Source organism: Colobus angolensis, unplaced genomic scaffold, assembly GCF_000951035.1.
Source record: "Colobus angolensis palliatus isolate OR3802 unplaced genomic scaffold, Cang.pa_1.0 Scaffold382, whole genome shotgun sequence".
In the NCBI taxonomy this organism is placed as follows: Eukaryota; Metazoa; Chordata; class Mammalia; order Primates; family Cercopithecidae; genus Colobus; species Colobus angolensis.
The window spans coordinates 492384-509170 of NW_012117177.1; the positions used below are offsets into that span (position 1 = coordinate 492384).

The 16787-nt window shown below is 39.3% G+C and overlaps 1 protein-coding gene across 1 annotated transcript; it reads left to right on the plus strand.

Annotated features, from left to right (window-relative positions):
* The first annotated feature begins 13303 nt into the window (after nt 1-13303).
* Nucleotides 13304-15436, plus strand: TCEAL7 (transcription elongation factor A (SII)-like 7). Its single transcript, XM_011954410.1, has 3 exons — nt 13304-13422; nt 14037-14155; nt 14491-15436. Exon 3 carries the CDS (start codon nt 14518-14520, stop codon nt 14818-14820), a length of 303 nt encoding a protein of 100 aa, XP_011809800.1. The 5' UTR covers nt 13304-13422; nt 14037-14155; nt 14491-14517; the 3' UTR covers nt 14821-15436.
* The last annotated feature ends 1351 nt before the right edge of the window (nt 15437-16787 follow it).

Here is a 16787-nt window from a genome sequence, read left to right on the forward strand (position 1 = left end):
AGAATCGCCTGAGCCTGGGCGGTCGAGACTGCAGTGAGCCGTGAGCAGGCCACTGCACTCCAGCCTGGGTGACAGAGGGATATCGTCTCTCAAACAGAAACAAAGCCAAGAGCTCTTCTAAAACTTTGTGGAGCAAAGTTCTATTACCTAAAGGAAGGTGGAATACATGATCCCTGGGGACAATTAGTGCTCTTGGCTAAAATGAGTGATGCAATAAGGTTACAATCAGCAACCAAACTTTGGCAAAGTTTATAATATGGAATATATCCACACAAAACTCAATATAGTGTAAAACATAAGGTTTTTCTCTATTTTTATCTAAGAATAGCAGTATAGTATAAAGCAACCCTGATCAACCATATTCACTATAACTTTGTTGTAGTTAAATTTTATAAGTATCATTGATTATGGATATCTAGGAATGGATTTGTGGGCTCAAGGTAGATGTATTTTTTTTTTTTTTTTTTGAGATGGAGTCTGGCTCTGTCGCCCAGGCTGGAGTGCGGTGGCCGGATCTCAGCTCACTGCAAGCTCCGCCTCCCAGGTTTACACCATTCTCCTGCCTCCGCAGTAGCTGGGACTACAGGCGCCCGCCTCGTTGCCCGGCTAGTTTTTTGTATTCTTTAGTAGAGACGGGGTTTCACCGTATTAGCCAGGGTGGTCTCGATCTCCTGACCTTGTAATCCGCCCGTCTCGGCCTCCCAAAGTGCTAGGATTACAGGCTTGAGCCACCGCGCCTGGCCGGGTAGATGTATATTTTTAATGCATTTGTCTAAGTTCTATACAGAAAGATTGAAAAATTCCGATTTCATGACTTGAAAATAGGCAAGAAAGGCCTTATGAGAGTGCAGAACATCGATTTTCTGACTTCATGTCATAAACTGCTTGCAGTGAACCACTTTTAGACAATTGACATCATCCACAGAGACTTCTAAAGAAGGAGAAAGTGGACTTCAATCCACAAGCAGCATGAAACAGGACAAGGCAACAAATGGTAGGGATGCTGTGCCTGGATCCCTTCAGACAGGTCTCTTTCCTTCTTCCCATCCTAATTCTACACCCTGCCCATCCTCTGAGACTCAGGTCAAAGTACTTTTCCTCCTTGAGGCTTTTTCTATTTGGGGCCAATCTGGCATTGCTTTCCCCTAGAACCTATTGGCCTGACAGTCAACCCCTCCCTTTAGCCCTTTCTCCATTTGGCCTCATATGAAGGGATATTCAGCCCACCCAGAGAAAGTAGATTTCTCACCAGTGTAGGCCCTTCCTCTGAGACCCATCCCTTTACATCCAAAGTACACAGGGCAGTTCTGGGCATCTGGGGAGCCTCCAAAATAACTATTGACTCATCAGTGAACAAAGGGTAGGAGGTTGAATGAAGAAGATGGGAGAAAATATAGGGTCGTATTGAGACAGTCCTCACTCTAAAACTGGATTAATTCCCAGGCTTGGCACTAACCAGCTATGTAACCTTGGATATCTTACTTAAACCTCTCTGAAGGAGAGGGGACGAGAATGGAGGGAGGAACACCAGAGAATGGGTTGCCCTAATAGTTCATATGTAAGATGATAAGGGCCTAAACCAGGAGAGTGACAGATTTAGCCATCAGAGTGAAGAAAGACAGGGACTTGTTGCTTAGGGAAGGGTTAAAAATCAAACAAGGCTCTGAGATTTCAAGACAGAGTGACCAGAAAAATTAATATGACAGGTAGGAATAATTTACATTAAGAGCATTTTGGGTTTTACATTACTTTGGGTTTAATATCCTTTCATTCTCTTGCTCAAAGATGACTATGAATTAGCAACAAAGGACTGAAAAGTAAAGTTAGCACCCATACACCTGTAGTTACCAAATTGTATCATCCGGACAAAGGCAAACTCTTTGTTGTAGTCAATGTTTAGAACCCTGTACCTTGATATCTCTATGAGTGTGTCTGTGTCTTAATTAAAAATCTATACATGTACCTATGTATCCATGTATGTATGTATATATATGTATATGTGTGTACATATATAATTTTAAAATTAAGTCTTTGGTGTTTATAGAAACTGCATTGCAAGAAGTGTGAGGGGGGAGCTCATTAGCTGGTTGCTGGAGGCTACCACACCGCATTTTCTTAAGCACATTACAATTACAGGCTTTCCTTTGATAGCATTAAACATCAATGGCTGATAAAACCCAAAAAGAGCATTTATTTCTTTGTGAAAGAAACCAGTACAGCTTATTAATCGAAAACGATCATATCCAAGTCTAATAAAACCCCTGAATACGATTGCCAATTTTTAGGAAAGAGGATCAGGTTGGACTACACCATTAGTAGACAGCAAAATCCAGTATTGTGGGAAACTGTACAAGTCAAATAGCTCAGGTTATTCCACAAATAATTTGTAAGGAAAAGCAAGAGAAAGACAGAAAATCTGTAGATTAATACTTTAAGTAACCATAAAAAATTTAAAATGAGCAAGACTAAACTCTAAACTATAGTGTCCAGCTATGCAATGAACACTTGGGAGATAAAACCACAAAGAAACCAAAGAAAGTGATGACTATAAACGTCAAAATAGTAGTTACTTTTGCGGAAAAGGGAAGGAGTACATGGAAGGGCTTCTGAGGTGGCTGGGAAAATTTCATCTTTTTATCTGAGTGATGGTAACAAGAGTGTTCACCTTATACTATTTTACTAATCTACACACTTTTTAACGCAATTACTTCCTTATTTTTTATTTTTTAATTTTGTGGGTACAGAGTAGGTGAATATATTTATGAGTTATATGAGATATTTCAATGAAGGCATGCAAAATGAAATAATCACATCAGGGAAAATAGGGTATCCATCACCTCATTCATTTATCCTTTGTGTTTCAAACAACCCAATTATATTCTTTTAATTATTTTAAAATGAACAATCAAATCATTTTTTACTGTAGTTTTATTCTTTCTATTTTTCTGTACCCTTTAACTATCCCCCTTTCCCACCCCCAACCCCTGAATACCCTTCCCAGCCTCTGGCAATCATCCTTCTATTTTCTATCTCCATGAGTTCAATTGTTTTAATTTTTAGCTCCCACAAAAGAGAGAGAACATGCAATATTTGACTTTCTGTGCTTGGCTTGTTTCACTTAACATCATGACCTCCAGTTCCATCCATGTTGTTGCAAATGAGAGGATTTTATTCTTTTTATGGCTGAATAGTACTCCATTGTGTATACGTACACTTTCTTTATCCACTCATCTGTTGATTGACACTTAGGTTATTTCCAAATCTTGACTATTGGTGAACAGTGCTGCAACAAACATGGGAGTACAGACATCTCTTTGATATACTGATTTTCTTTCTTTTGGGTACATACCCAGCAGAGGAATTGTTGCATGGTATGGTAGCTCAATTTTTAGTTTTTTTGAGGAACCTCCAAAGTGTTCTCCATAGTGGTTGTACTAATTTATATCCCTATCAATGGTGGATAAGGGTTCCCTTTTCTCCACATCCTTGCTACCATTTGGTATTGCCTGTCTTTTGGATGAAAGCCATTTTAGCTGGGGTGAGATTATCCTCATAGTACTTTCGATTTGCATTTCTCTGATGATCAGTGATGTTGAGCACCTTTCAATATACCTGTTTGCTATGTGTATGTCTTCTTTTGAGAAGTGTCTATTTAAATCTTTTGCCCATTTTTAAATCAGATTATCAGATTTTTTTCTTTTAGAGTTCTTTGAGCTCCTTATGTAGTCTGATTATTAATCCCTTGTCAGATGGGTAGTTTGCAAATATTTTCTCCCATTCAGCGGGTTGTCTCTTCACTCTCTTGATTGTTTCCTTTGCTGTGCAGAAGCTTTTTAATTTGATGTGACCCCATTTGTCCATTTTTCCTTTGGCTGTCTGTGCTTGTGTGTACTCAAGAAATCTTTGCCCAGACCCGTGTACTGGAGGGTTTTCCAGAGGTTTTCACATCAAAGTTTCATAGTTTGTGGTCTTAGATTTAAGTTTTTAATCCATTTTTATTTGTATTTTGTATATGTTGAGAGATAGGAGTCTAGTTTAATTCTTCTACAGATGGATATCCAGTTTTCCCAGAACCATTTATTGAACAGACCATCTTTGCCCCAGTGTAAGCTCTTGGGACCTTTGTCGAAAATGAGTTCACTGTAGGTGTGTGGATTTGTTTCTGGGTTCTCTCTTCTATTTCATTGATCTATGTGTCTGTTTTTATGCCAGTACCATGCTGTTTTGGCTAGTATAGCTCTGTAGTAAAGTTGGAAGTCAGGTAATGTGATTCCTCGTGTTTTGTTCTTTTTGCTTAGGATATGCTTGGCTATTCGGGGTCTTTTGTGGTTCCATATAAATTTTAAGATTGTTATTTCTATTTATGTGAAGAATGTCACTGGTATTTTGGTAAGGATTGCATTGAATCTGTAGATTGCTTTGGGTAATATGGACATTTTAACAATATTGAAGTTTTGGTGTCCTCTTCAGTTTCTTTCATCAGTGTTTTATAGTTTTCATTATAGAGATGTTTTACTCCTTTGGTTAAGTTTATTCCTAGGCATTTTATTTTGTGTGTGGCTCTTGTAAATGGGATTACTTTTCTGTATCTTTTTTCAGATTGTTCCCTGTTGGCATACAGAAGTGCTACAGATTTTTGTGTGTTGATCTTTTATCCTGCAACTTTACTGAGTTTGTTTATCAGCTCTAATAGGTTTCTTGTGGAGTCTTCATGTTTTTCCAAATATAAGATCATATCATCTGCAAACAAGGATAACTTAACTTCTTCCTTTGCAATTTGGATGCCCTTTATTTGTTTCTCTTGTCTGATTGCTCTAGCTAGAACTTCCAGTACTATGTTGAATAACAGTTGTGAAAGTGGACATGGCATCCTTGTCTTGTTCCAGTTCTTACAGGAAAGGCTTTCAGTTTTTCCCCATTCAGTATGATACTAGCTGTAGGTCTGCTGTATATGGCTTTTATTATGTTGAGGTATGTTCCTTCTATACCCAGTTTTTTGTAGGGCATTTAACATGAAGGGATGTTGAATTTTATTAAATGCTTTTTCAGCATCAATTGAAATGATCACATGGTTTTTGTGCTTCATTCTGTTAATATGACACATCATAATGATTGATTTGTGTATGTCGAACCATTTTTGCACCCCTGGGATAAAACCCACTTGGACATAATGAATGGATCTTTTTAATGTATCATAGAATATGGTTTGCTAGTATTTTGTTAAGGTGTATTTGTATCAATATTCATCAAAGATATTGGCTTATAGTTTTCTTTTTTTGACGTGTCCTGTGTCTGGTTTTGATATCAAGGTAATACTGACTTTGCAGAATGAGTTTGGAAGTAGTCCCCCCTCTAGTTTTGGAATAGTTTCCGTAGGATTTGTATGATGAGGTTTCACCATATTGGCCAGGCTGGTCTTGAACTCCTGACCTCAAGTGATCTGCCTGCCTCGGCCTCCCAAAGTGCTGGGATTACAGGTGTAAGCAACCACACCTGGCCCTCCTGCTTGGATTTTGATTGTGATTGCATTTAATCTGAAGATCACTTGGGAAAGGAGAACTGACATCTTAACAATATTAAGTCTCCTCAAAAATATCCATAAATACTGATATATTTCTATATTCATTTATTTGCTTGATTCTATTTACTTTGGGTTTAATATCCTTTTATTTTCTAGCTTTTGTACATAAAAATTTAGATAATCGATGTTAGACCACTCTTTTTTTCTAATATAAGCATTTAAAATTACAAATTTCTCCCCAAACACCACTTTAACAGCATCTCCAAAATTTGATATATTATTGTTGAGTTGGAAATATTTCTATTTTTTCTGTAATTTATTTATTTAACCTATCGTTTTACAGTATTTGTAGCTTTTTCTAGATATTTAATGTTTCTGTTTTTTAATTAAGTACGTTTTTGGTATTCAGAGAACACACTCTGTAAGTCCTATTCAAGTGAGTCCAGATAGCATGAAAGTGCACTCTGGTTAGAGAGGAAAAAATGCTTTCATGATTAACTTGAATTTAAAACATTAAGCTAACAAAATAAGTTATCTTTTCCTATTTGTTCCTTTGAAGTGGTAAGCCCTACTATTGGCTGAAGCATTATTCTGGATGTTTCTGTGAGGATATTTTCTGGATGAGATTAACATTTAAACTTGTGGACTTTGAGTAAAGCAGATTACTCTGTATAATGTGGGTGGGCCTCATCCAATCAGTTGAAGGCCTTAATAGAACTAAAGACTGACCTCTGAGCAAGAGGGGATTCTCCTGGCACACAGCCTTCAGACTGGCACTGCAGCATCAACTCTCCTTGGGTCTGCAGGCCGCCTGCCTACCCTGCAGATTTTGGGCTTGTCAGTCTCCATAATTGCATGAATCTATTCCATGAGCCTATACACACACACACACACACACACACACACACACACACACACATACCCTATTGGTTCTATTTCTCTGGAGAACCTTGACTAATTCAGACATCTAGTTGTGAAAACCATAGACAAAGAGCCCCTCTGCCCCCTTCCCCCAATTCTCCAAATGACTTCAGTGGCCACCTTTTTAAAATATTTGTTTTAAATATTCATATTTTAAAAATTGTAAACATTGCATTTCAAATTGTGCCAGTATCCTGCACACTTTGACTTACCCATGGGTACTGACTCACTCAGCATCTGTTTTCTTACATAGTTGATAATCACCAGCAGCTGCTAAGAAGCCCAGGTATAAATCCCACAGGAACTGGCTAATAACTGAGCCAAATGGGCATGGAGGAGACAACACAGGCAGATGATCTGTTGTGTAACCATAGACAAGCATCAGATTTCTCATGTGTTAAATGTAGAAAAGAATCTTTACCTTATAGGCTGATGAGGGGTTACATGGGATAGTGCACTGGCTTACCCACCTAGCCTATGCTTGGCACATAGCAGAAAACGACCAAAGCTGAGGTTTTCAGAGGTCTCTAGAGGGCAAATACCATGTCTTCATGGGTATCCTTCCCACCTATCCATCCACTCAAAATTGACACAGATCAGTGGACATGCAATCAATTATCGTAACCGCCTTTCATTGAGTTCCACAGGTGTAAGGACCTAATATTTGTCAAATTTCATTATCCAGGGATAAACATGTTTGACAGGGTGGTATATATTTTTATGTATCTGGTATTATTTTCATTTATATTCTTTTTACCATGAACAATGTATCCTGGCAATATTTTACATTAGACATGTTAGATATACCTGATCTTTTCAAATGGCTACATAATATTCTATTATACGGATAACTACATTTTGTTGACTATAGATGAACATTTTGGTTGTTTTTAGTTTTTGTTTTCCTTTTCTAAAGTAAGCTTACTTTTCACCAGCAAAGTCCATGCAAATATCAGGTACTCAATATATTTTTGCCACCTTATACCACTGGTTTTTAGGATCTTCCCTATTAGTTCCTTAGGTAAATCCTTAGATGTGATAAATTTGCCTTCAGAATTATTAACACCATTTTCTACCCCCAATAACAGTATAAAGAACTTCCTATTCATCCACACCCACATAAAACTTGTATTTTCATATTCATACATTCTAATTTTTCAATACATTTTCTTGCCTTATCGGTAAGTTAACCTTTCTTTTATTATTCATTCTTAGCTTATTATTGTTTCAATTTTTTAACATCTAAATGTTTAATTCATTCAGATCTCTTTTTAGGATCGGGAAAATTTATATTATCCTAAAGTATTAACCAATTATCTCGACAGTATGTCTTTACTGTTAAATTGTGAGCTATAACACATCTATTAAAAAGTGCAGTAATTGTAAATAAATAATTATAAAACAAACGTCCAGGTAACATATAACCAAACTCAGGTCAAGAAATAGAACTAGGGCCGGGCGTGGTGGCTCACGCCTGTAATCCCAGCACTTTGGGAGGCCGAGGTGGGCGGATCACAAGGTCAGGAGATCGAGACCACGGTGAAACCCCGTCTCTACTAAAAAAAAAAATACAAAAAATTAGCCGGGCGCGGTGGCGGGCACCTGTAGTCCCAGCTACTCAGGAGGCTGAGGCAGGAGAATGGCGTGAACCCGGGAGGCGGAGCTTGCGGTGAGCCGAGATCGCACCACTGCACTCCAGCCTGGAGACAGAGCGAGACTCCGAGACTCCGAGACTCCGTCTCAAAAAAAAAAAAAAGAAAAGGAAAAGAAATAGAACTTTACAAGCACCTGTAACCCATCAGGTGATTTTTTTTTACTAATTACAAAATACTACCTTCTTCCCAGAGGTAACCATTATCCTAACTTTTACAATAATTATTTCCTTATTGTTCTTTAGAGTTTTACCACCTATAAATGCCCTTCCAACCATTTACTTTTGCCTGCAGTTTAACTTTATGTAAATTTAATCATACTGCTTTTATTTATTTGGTCTTTATACTACTCAAATTATGTTAGTTATGTCCATCCATGTTTTTATGTATAGATCTAGTTCATTCTCATTGCCATTTACTATATCATTTCATGAATGTAACATATTTATTCATTTTCATCTTTATGGATATTATTTTCAAATTTTTGGTTATTTACAAATAATGTTTCCATTAACATTCATACACATCTCTAATGAGTATTTATTAGAAGTTGGATTGCTGGGTTATAGGTATCCATATCTTCACCTTTAGTAGATAATGCCAAAATATTTTCCAAAGTGATTGCATCATTTACACTCCCAACAGAACATTTCTTTCTAGATACTAGTTTTTTGTGAGTTATATCTGAAATATATTCAAAAGTAGTTTAGAAAGATAAAACAAAACCTGAGTGAATACACCTTTATGCTGTAACAATTTCAATTTATGGTCAACCTGTTTTTATTCCCACCCACTTCTTTCCTACCATATTATTTCAAAACAAATTCCAGACAGCATATATTTTCATCTATTGATGTATCAGTATGTATATCTAAAAGATAAGCCCTTTTTAAATTTAGCCACAATATCATTATTATACCTAAAAATAACTCCTTGATATCAAATATCTATTCAGTGTTCAAATTTTCATTTGTTCCATAAATTATCATGGCTTCTTTTGTTATATTTGTTTCATTGAGGATCCAACACACATTACCCTTGCTTTATACGTCTCTTAATTCTCTTTTAATCCAAAGGTTTCCCTTTCATTTTTATAAAATATGCTTTTCTTGTGGTAAAATATACATAACTTAAAATTTACCATTTTACCCATGTTTAAGTGTATGGTTCAGTGACATTAAGTACACTCACATTGTTGTGCAACCATCACTACTGTTCATCTCCAGAACTTTTTCATCTTCCCAAACTGAAACTCTGTACCCGTTAAATAATAACTCCCCATTTTTTTTTTGCTTCCCCCAGCCTCTGGCAACCGCGATTCTACTTTCTGTCTCTATGAATTTGACTACTCTAGGTACCTCATATAAGTGGAAACATAAAATATCAATCCTTTTCTGCCTGGCTTATTTCACTTAACATAATGTCTTCAAGGTCTGTCTATGTTGTAGCATGTATCAGAATTTACTTTCTTTTTAAGGCTGTATAATATCCCATTGTATGTATATACCACACTTTTATTCATTCATCTGTCCATGGACATTTCTTGTTCTGAAATCTACTGTGCTGATATTAATCTAACCATTCCATCTTTCTTATGATTCATGTTTCCATACTATTTCTTTTTTCATTCTTTTACTATTAACCAATGTGTGTTTGTAAAGTGTGTTTCCGCATAAAACCAAATACCCCATATTCTTGCTTGTAAGTAGGAGCTAAACATTGAATACATATGAACACAAAGAAAGGAACAACAGATACCAGGGCCTACTTGAGGGTGGAGGGTGGGAGAAGAGTGAGGATCGGAAAAACTACCTGTTGGGTACTATGCTTATTAACCTGGGTGACAAAACAATCTATACACCAAACCCCCATGACATGCAATTTAACTATATAGAAAACCTGTACGTGGCCAGGCACCGTGGCTCACGCCTGTAATCCCAGCACTTTGGGAGGCCAAGGCAGGCGGATCACAAGGTCAGGAGATCAAGACCATTTTGGCTAACACGGTGAACCCCATCTCTACTAAAAATACAAAAAATTAGCCGGGCGTGGTGGCGGGCACTTGTAGTCCCAGCTACTCAGGAGGCTGAGGCAGGAGAATGGCATGAACCCGGGAGGCAGAGCTTACAGTGAACTGAGATTGTGGCACTCAGAAAGACAGAACTGGTAGAATACATAAAGAAATATATGAAAAGGGATTTATTAGGGGGAATTGGCTCACTTGATTATGGAGGCTGAGAAGTCCTACAGTAGGCTGTCTGCAAGCTGGAGAGTGAGGAAGGCTGATAGTGTGGCTCAATCCAATTCCAAAGACCTCAGAACCATGGAATCCAATGGTGTAACTATCAGTCTGAGGCCAAAGGCCTGAGAGCCCCAGGTGGGGTGTATGGTGAGGGTTGTGGGGGGTGGCTGCTGGTGTGGTTCCTGGAGTCCAAAGGTCAGAGAACCTGGAGTTATGACGTCCAAGGGCAGGAGAAGAAGATTTTCCTAGCTCCAGTAGAGAAATGGTGAAAATTCACCTTTCCTCCACCTTTTTGTTCCATTGATCCTTCAGCTGGTTAGATGATGCCCACTCACATTGAGGCTGCCCTCTTCTCCCACTCAATCCACCGATTCACATGTAAATCTCCTCTGGAAATACCCTCACAGACACACCTGAGGAAGCCCAATCATTTTAACTAAAAGCAAAACCACCTAGGTTTCCCTTTGAGCAGAAGAGAGACTGGCTCAGTGCCCACCGAGGCACTGAGAATAAATAATGCTTTAACAGCTATCTGAGTAACCCTTAATCTAGTCAAGCTGACACCCAAAATCAACCACTACGCTCTCCTTTTTTAGCTGGCATGCTTAGGCAATTAATGTTTGATGTAATGATTAATACAATTGGATTTAAAACTAGTATTTTGCTATTTGCTTGCAGATGTCCCATCTTTTTATTGTTCCTTTTTACCCTTTTTTCGTACCTTATTAAAAATTAATTGAGATGTGAGGAGCTAGACGTCAGCAAAGTGGCAAAACAGGACTTTCCTGCACTCATCCTCCCACAGAAACATCAATTTGAACAATGATCTGGGCACAAAAATACTTTTGCAAGAGCTAAGGAAACCAGTTGGCAGATTACAGCACCTGGGTATAGAACAGAAATAAGAAAAACACACATTGAAAAGGATAGGAAGGAAAGTTTTACATTACCCACATCACCCCTTCCTGAATCCCATGCTGCACAGCTTGGAGGTACCATCCACTTGGGGGAAGGAGAAGGAAGTGAACACCAGACTTTTTCTTGGATCCCAACACTAGGCCCATCCCAGTAATATCCAGCGCTGGACACACCCCTGTGGTCCCAGACTCTAGGCCAGTACCTGCAGACTGAGCCTCCAGGCCTGCTTTAGCACTAGTCTGGATCCCACAGCCCCAGGCTCCAGGCCTGCTCTAAAAACTCGGTGTCTAGGCCTGCCCCACTGCCAAACTGACCCCCAGGGCTGCAGGCTTCAGCCTCACCTGCCTCCCCCATCCCTGGTGCCAGACCTGCCCCCACATATTGAGGCTTCAGGCCTGCTCTTGGTACCTGTCAGTCATGTATTAAATGTTTTACACATATTAAATGTGTAATTTAGCCCTGAAAACTCTGTGAGATACTTCAAATTATTAGCCTCATTTTACAGATGAAGCGCAGAGAAGTTTCAGTATCCAAGTTTTACATTCAAGTTTATACAAAAGCTAAGTAAGTACAATTAATTCAAACTGGGATCTGTCCAATGCCGTTCTTCTTACTAACATGCAAAGTCTTCAACACCTGAATCCTTCCAGCCATTTTGTAAGTCTGAGTTTAACCATCTGCATGAAAAGCTGTTCACAGAGGATTCAGGAATTTTTCTCCCCACCAACGAATTTTTTGCCTCTATCACAACTAATCATTCCTTAATAACTGTGACAACAATGCTCTACTCTTTTTAAGGCTTTTTTCTGACCACTGAACTTTTTTCTGGAGTCATTTACATCAAACTGATTAGTGGTAACTTTATATTCATAATGAGCTGCAATCTTCCTAAAAACAACTTATAAGAAGTTTACACATCCCCCTTTCTATTGAATATATTTCAAGCTAACAAATCAAGAGCAAATCTACTTAGACAAGTACCCAAATCCTTAGCAACAAAAAGTTTAGTGTGTTGGGTGGCTAAATGTGACTAATTTTTGTTAGTACTACAAGTAACTTTCAATACATCAGTATGGCTAAATAAGGTCATGGAAAACATAAATAGGATGGAGATGTCTAGGGAAAATGAAAAACTATTCTTTTCTGAATGAGAGTGTTGAAAAAAGTTGGGATATTTTGGGTACAGTATTGAAGAAAAAAGGGTTATGTGTATGGTATAAACTGGGAGAAAGAGGGCATGATACTGAGCTCAAACTAGTAAAACTTTGTGACTTACGGTTGCAATCTGGAAATCTAAGGGCAAGGTGCTGTAGGATCATGGTCTCAGTGACTCACCTAATGGAAGGACCTCACATGCCCAGGAGCCCCTCAAAAGGGTAGGTTCCAACTGACCTGTACATCTTAAACTTCAAAAAATGTGTCTGCCTAAAGGATCTATATTTATATCATGACTTCAGCAGCAGAAACAGGTGGCTGGCCTTTTTATCCTCCTAACTTGAATCTTTTTTCAAATGTACATATCTTTATCATATTTCTGATTATTAAAAGTATATAATAAGTTTATGGAAAAAATGGAAAAGAATAAGAAATTATCAAAACAAAAGTAAGAAGCACAATCTAAATTATTACCTCCTTTTCTAATTCACCCCATTCCCTCCAATCTGGTTTCAAGGATTGAACTGCAAGGGAAATGATGGCTATTAGTGGCTGAGGGGAGATTGGATGGAGGAGACTGCCACTTTTCTTTTCTTGTAGCTTAGAAAAGGATAAGTAATCCTCCCTCTCAGCACAACCACAAAAAAAGTAACAATGGTTAATATAACTTTGGGAAAATGCAGCCCCTCCCTGGTAATCAGAGAAAGACAAATTCCGACCACAGGGAGAAGGGGCCTCTTTTGACCTCTGGAATTAGCAAAGACAAAAATGAGTGACAGGGCCTGGTGTGGTGGGGGGTGGGAGGTTGGTAAGCCGGTCCACTTCTGCAGCGCTGCTGGTGGGAGGGGAAAGTGGGGACCAGAGATGGGGGAATGACATAATCCTCACGTGATCAGGAGCTGACGTGAACCGAAGTCCTTATATTCCCGGGCTTCTTTCTCCTCTGGGTACCAGCTCCTTTCTGCCTTGCAGACAAGCGTGCCGTGCGTGCTTGTGGCCAAGGGAAGGAAGAGGTAAATTCCTTAAATCCCAGCAGGTTGGAGTGAAGGAACCACTGGACCCCTGGGTCAGTAGTGGGTAAATCTAATGACTGGAATAGGTCCAGGCTTGTTTTCCCAAAACCGCTGCAAAATCGTCGGAGATAATTGTATCTTTTGCAGTGGGGAGTAAGGGGGTAGGTCGAAATCTTTTGAGAGACACCTAGAGATTTAGTGATAGCTTTGAAATAATCGGCTTCTCTCACCCTGGCATGCTTTCTTTTTATCCTTCTCGTCTTTCTCCAATTTTGTCAAGAGAAAATTTTAGGCCTGGGGTATGGGTTGGTGGGTGGAGAAAGACTGAAATCTCGGGATGGAGACAACAGAAATTTAGAGATCATTTGAAAATAGTTCACCTCACTCAATGCCGGCCTGTGGTGGTGGGGTGGGGCGCGGGACAGGGCGAAGGAGGGAGACGCGGGCCTTGCAAGGCCCAGTCCTGAGGGTGAGGAGTGGGGAGTGGAAACGGAAATCCTGAAGGAAAAGACAGAGACAGGAAGGAGGGACCAGGAGGTAGAAATCTGGGAGGCGATGACGGTGATGATGAGAATCCCAGGTTCAAAATAATAACGTCTGTCTTGTCTCTGGAGCTGGTTCCTTCACAGATAGCTCCTTCCTCCCCGCCCCTTCCTTTTTGTTTGCAGGTCCCAGGGTCTGGGTTCACACACATCTGGGGGAAAGAAAAAGAGCAGGAAACTACCCCGCACAGGTCAGTATGACAGAGGCACTTAGACTGAGATCTCTGAGGGTTAGAGTCGGGAAGGGCAAAAGCTAGGCGAAATTTGCGGCTTCGCAGTACATCTCCTTTTCTGCTCCCCCTCTCCCGCCCATTGGAGAGGCCATTAGCCTTGTCTGCTGGGGAAATGGTGGGTTCCTGAGGTGGGAGGGGAGAAAAGGGGGAGATGAGAGGGTGGAGGGAGCTGCGGCTGACTTATGAGGTCTGGACCTGTGGGGTAGGGATGGGAAAGTATCTTGCCTCAGAGAGAAACTGACAATCCTGTTTCAAAAGTAACAAAGCAATTTGTCTCTACATTTTCTCTCTAGAGTTAAGCAGGAAACAACAACAACAACATGCAAAAACCCTGCAAAGAAAACGAAGGAAAGCCAAAGTGCAGCGTGCCAAAGAGGGAGGAAGAACGCCCCTATGGAGAATTTGAACGCCAGCAAACAGAAGGGAATTTTAGACAGAGGCTGCTTCAGTCTCTCGAAGAATTTAAAGAGGACATAGACTATAGGCATTTTAAAGATGAAGAAATGACAAGGGAAGGAGATGAGATGGAAAGGTGTTTGGAAGAGATAAGGGGTCTGAGAAAGAAATTTAGGGCTCTGCATTCTAACCACAGGCATTCTCGGGACCGTCCTTATCCCATTTAATTAATTTCCCTGACAATTCAATTATTTTCTGTTATTAATGTTGCCCCTTTCTGTTTGTCTGCATTTTCTTGATAACTATTTGCTATCGTTTTACTCCAGTCCTTCGATGTTGCTGAGATTTACATATGATTCTTGTCAACATCTCATCTTTTGACCCAATCTTATTCATTTAATAAGAGGTCTCATTCATTTGCATGGAAAAATGCTCATTGTATATTGCAAAGTGAAAATAACGAGTTGCAAAACAGTGTATACATATATGTGTGTATATATGTACACTTTATTTGTACATTTCTATGTGACATAATGCAAAGGAAAGTGTCTGATTTTATTATACACCAAAGGTTAACAGTGAATCTCTGTGTGATCTCTTTTTTCTTTTTGCCTATCTGCATCTTCTCACTTGCCAAAAAATGAATATATGTTTATGTGTGTATATCACTTGTGTCACAAAAAACCCTAAAGTAGACACAGTAAAAGAACTTGTCAATCGCCTTTGGAAGGCAACGAAACACTTAATAAACTCTCAATAACAGAAGCGTAAAAATGACATGTAAACCTTCAATTACCTCTGGATCTCTTAGCCAGAGGAATAAACTGGTAATTATTACAGATACACATGTTTAAGACTCAGTCTTTTCATAGGGAAAATATTTGCCTCACAGGGCTGCTGTGGGGAGGAAATGAGGCAGTAACCAGCTGTACTCAGAGGGATCTTGTTCCCCGCTGTGCATACAGAATGCCAACCCACTATAGAAGCATCAATAGCTTCAGAGAGGGCCTGGCATGATTTAACTTGTACTCCGGAACAAGTCCAGTAGGCAGAAGTGGGGATTTCCCTATCAGTCCTGTTATTGAGCCCTGTCTCCTCCCCTGGGTCCTGCCTGCCATGCCGGCCCAACACTGCGCCTCTTCTGCTGGGCCCTGTGCTCTCTGCTGGCCCCAGTGCTGCTGATGCACTGCAGTCATTCAGGGCCAAAACCCCACCGAGTCCCCTGGAGTCGTCAGTGGGTTGAACTCTGACTCTTGTCATCTAAAGCTTCTCTGTGCTTTATAGTGACATTTAACACAGGTGGGACTTTAGGGTTGCTTGGGCCACAGTGTCTTTCAGAGAGAGCCCTTAGCAAAACAACACCATCTATTTTCAATCACAAGACCCTTCCTTTCCATAGGAGTCAGATGTGATGAGTCCACTTGGGATTTGGACTGGGGTATAAATCTGAGTCAAAGGCATCATACTGTATTCAGAGTTGCTGCTCTAAGTCTAAGGAATGAGGCTTTGTCCTCTTGTGAGATAATCTCTTCCTGAAGGCTCCTGGCAGGCCTGACTTATTGTGTTCAGAATAGTCTTCAGAGACGTGTAAATTGCACAACGTGATATAGGAAACAAATCTAAAACCACATCCCTGATTTTCATTTTTTTCTCCCCAGAAACATGCAAAAATGCTTCATAAGATTAAGATGTGTGTGTGTGTGCACGTGTATACACACACATAAATGTATGTGTGCATGTACATATATAAATATATATGCTTTGTAAGACATGTATACTAATACATATATGTTAAGCTTAATATATATGCTTTGTGAGACTAATATATAAGCATACATAAATATATAGTCTTAATATATATTAGTATATATAATATATAAATGTCTATATTACATATTATATATATAATTATATATAAATATATAGTCTTAATATACATTAGTATATAAGTCTTACAAAGCATATATATGTAAATGTATAGAAATCTAAGCATTATTTCTAAACAGGATTTTTTACATTTTGCATCTCAAAGTAAAAACGACATCATAGTTTTTCATTATACTTCTATTGATTAATCTTATTAACATACAGTGGGGTAGCCGGGCGCGGTGGCTCAAGCCTGTAATCCCAGCACTTTGGGAGGCTGAGACGGGTGGATCACGAGGTCAGGAGATCGAGACCATCCTGGCAAACA

Excerpts from the sequence above, each read along its gene's own strand:
- TCEAL7 (XM_011954410.1), top strand. The coding sequence starts at position 14,518 with ATGCAAAAACCCTGCAAAGAAAACGAAGGAAAGCCAAAGTGCAGCGTG.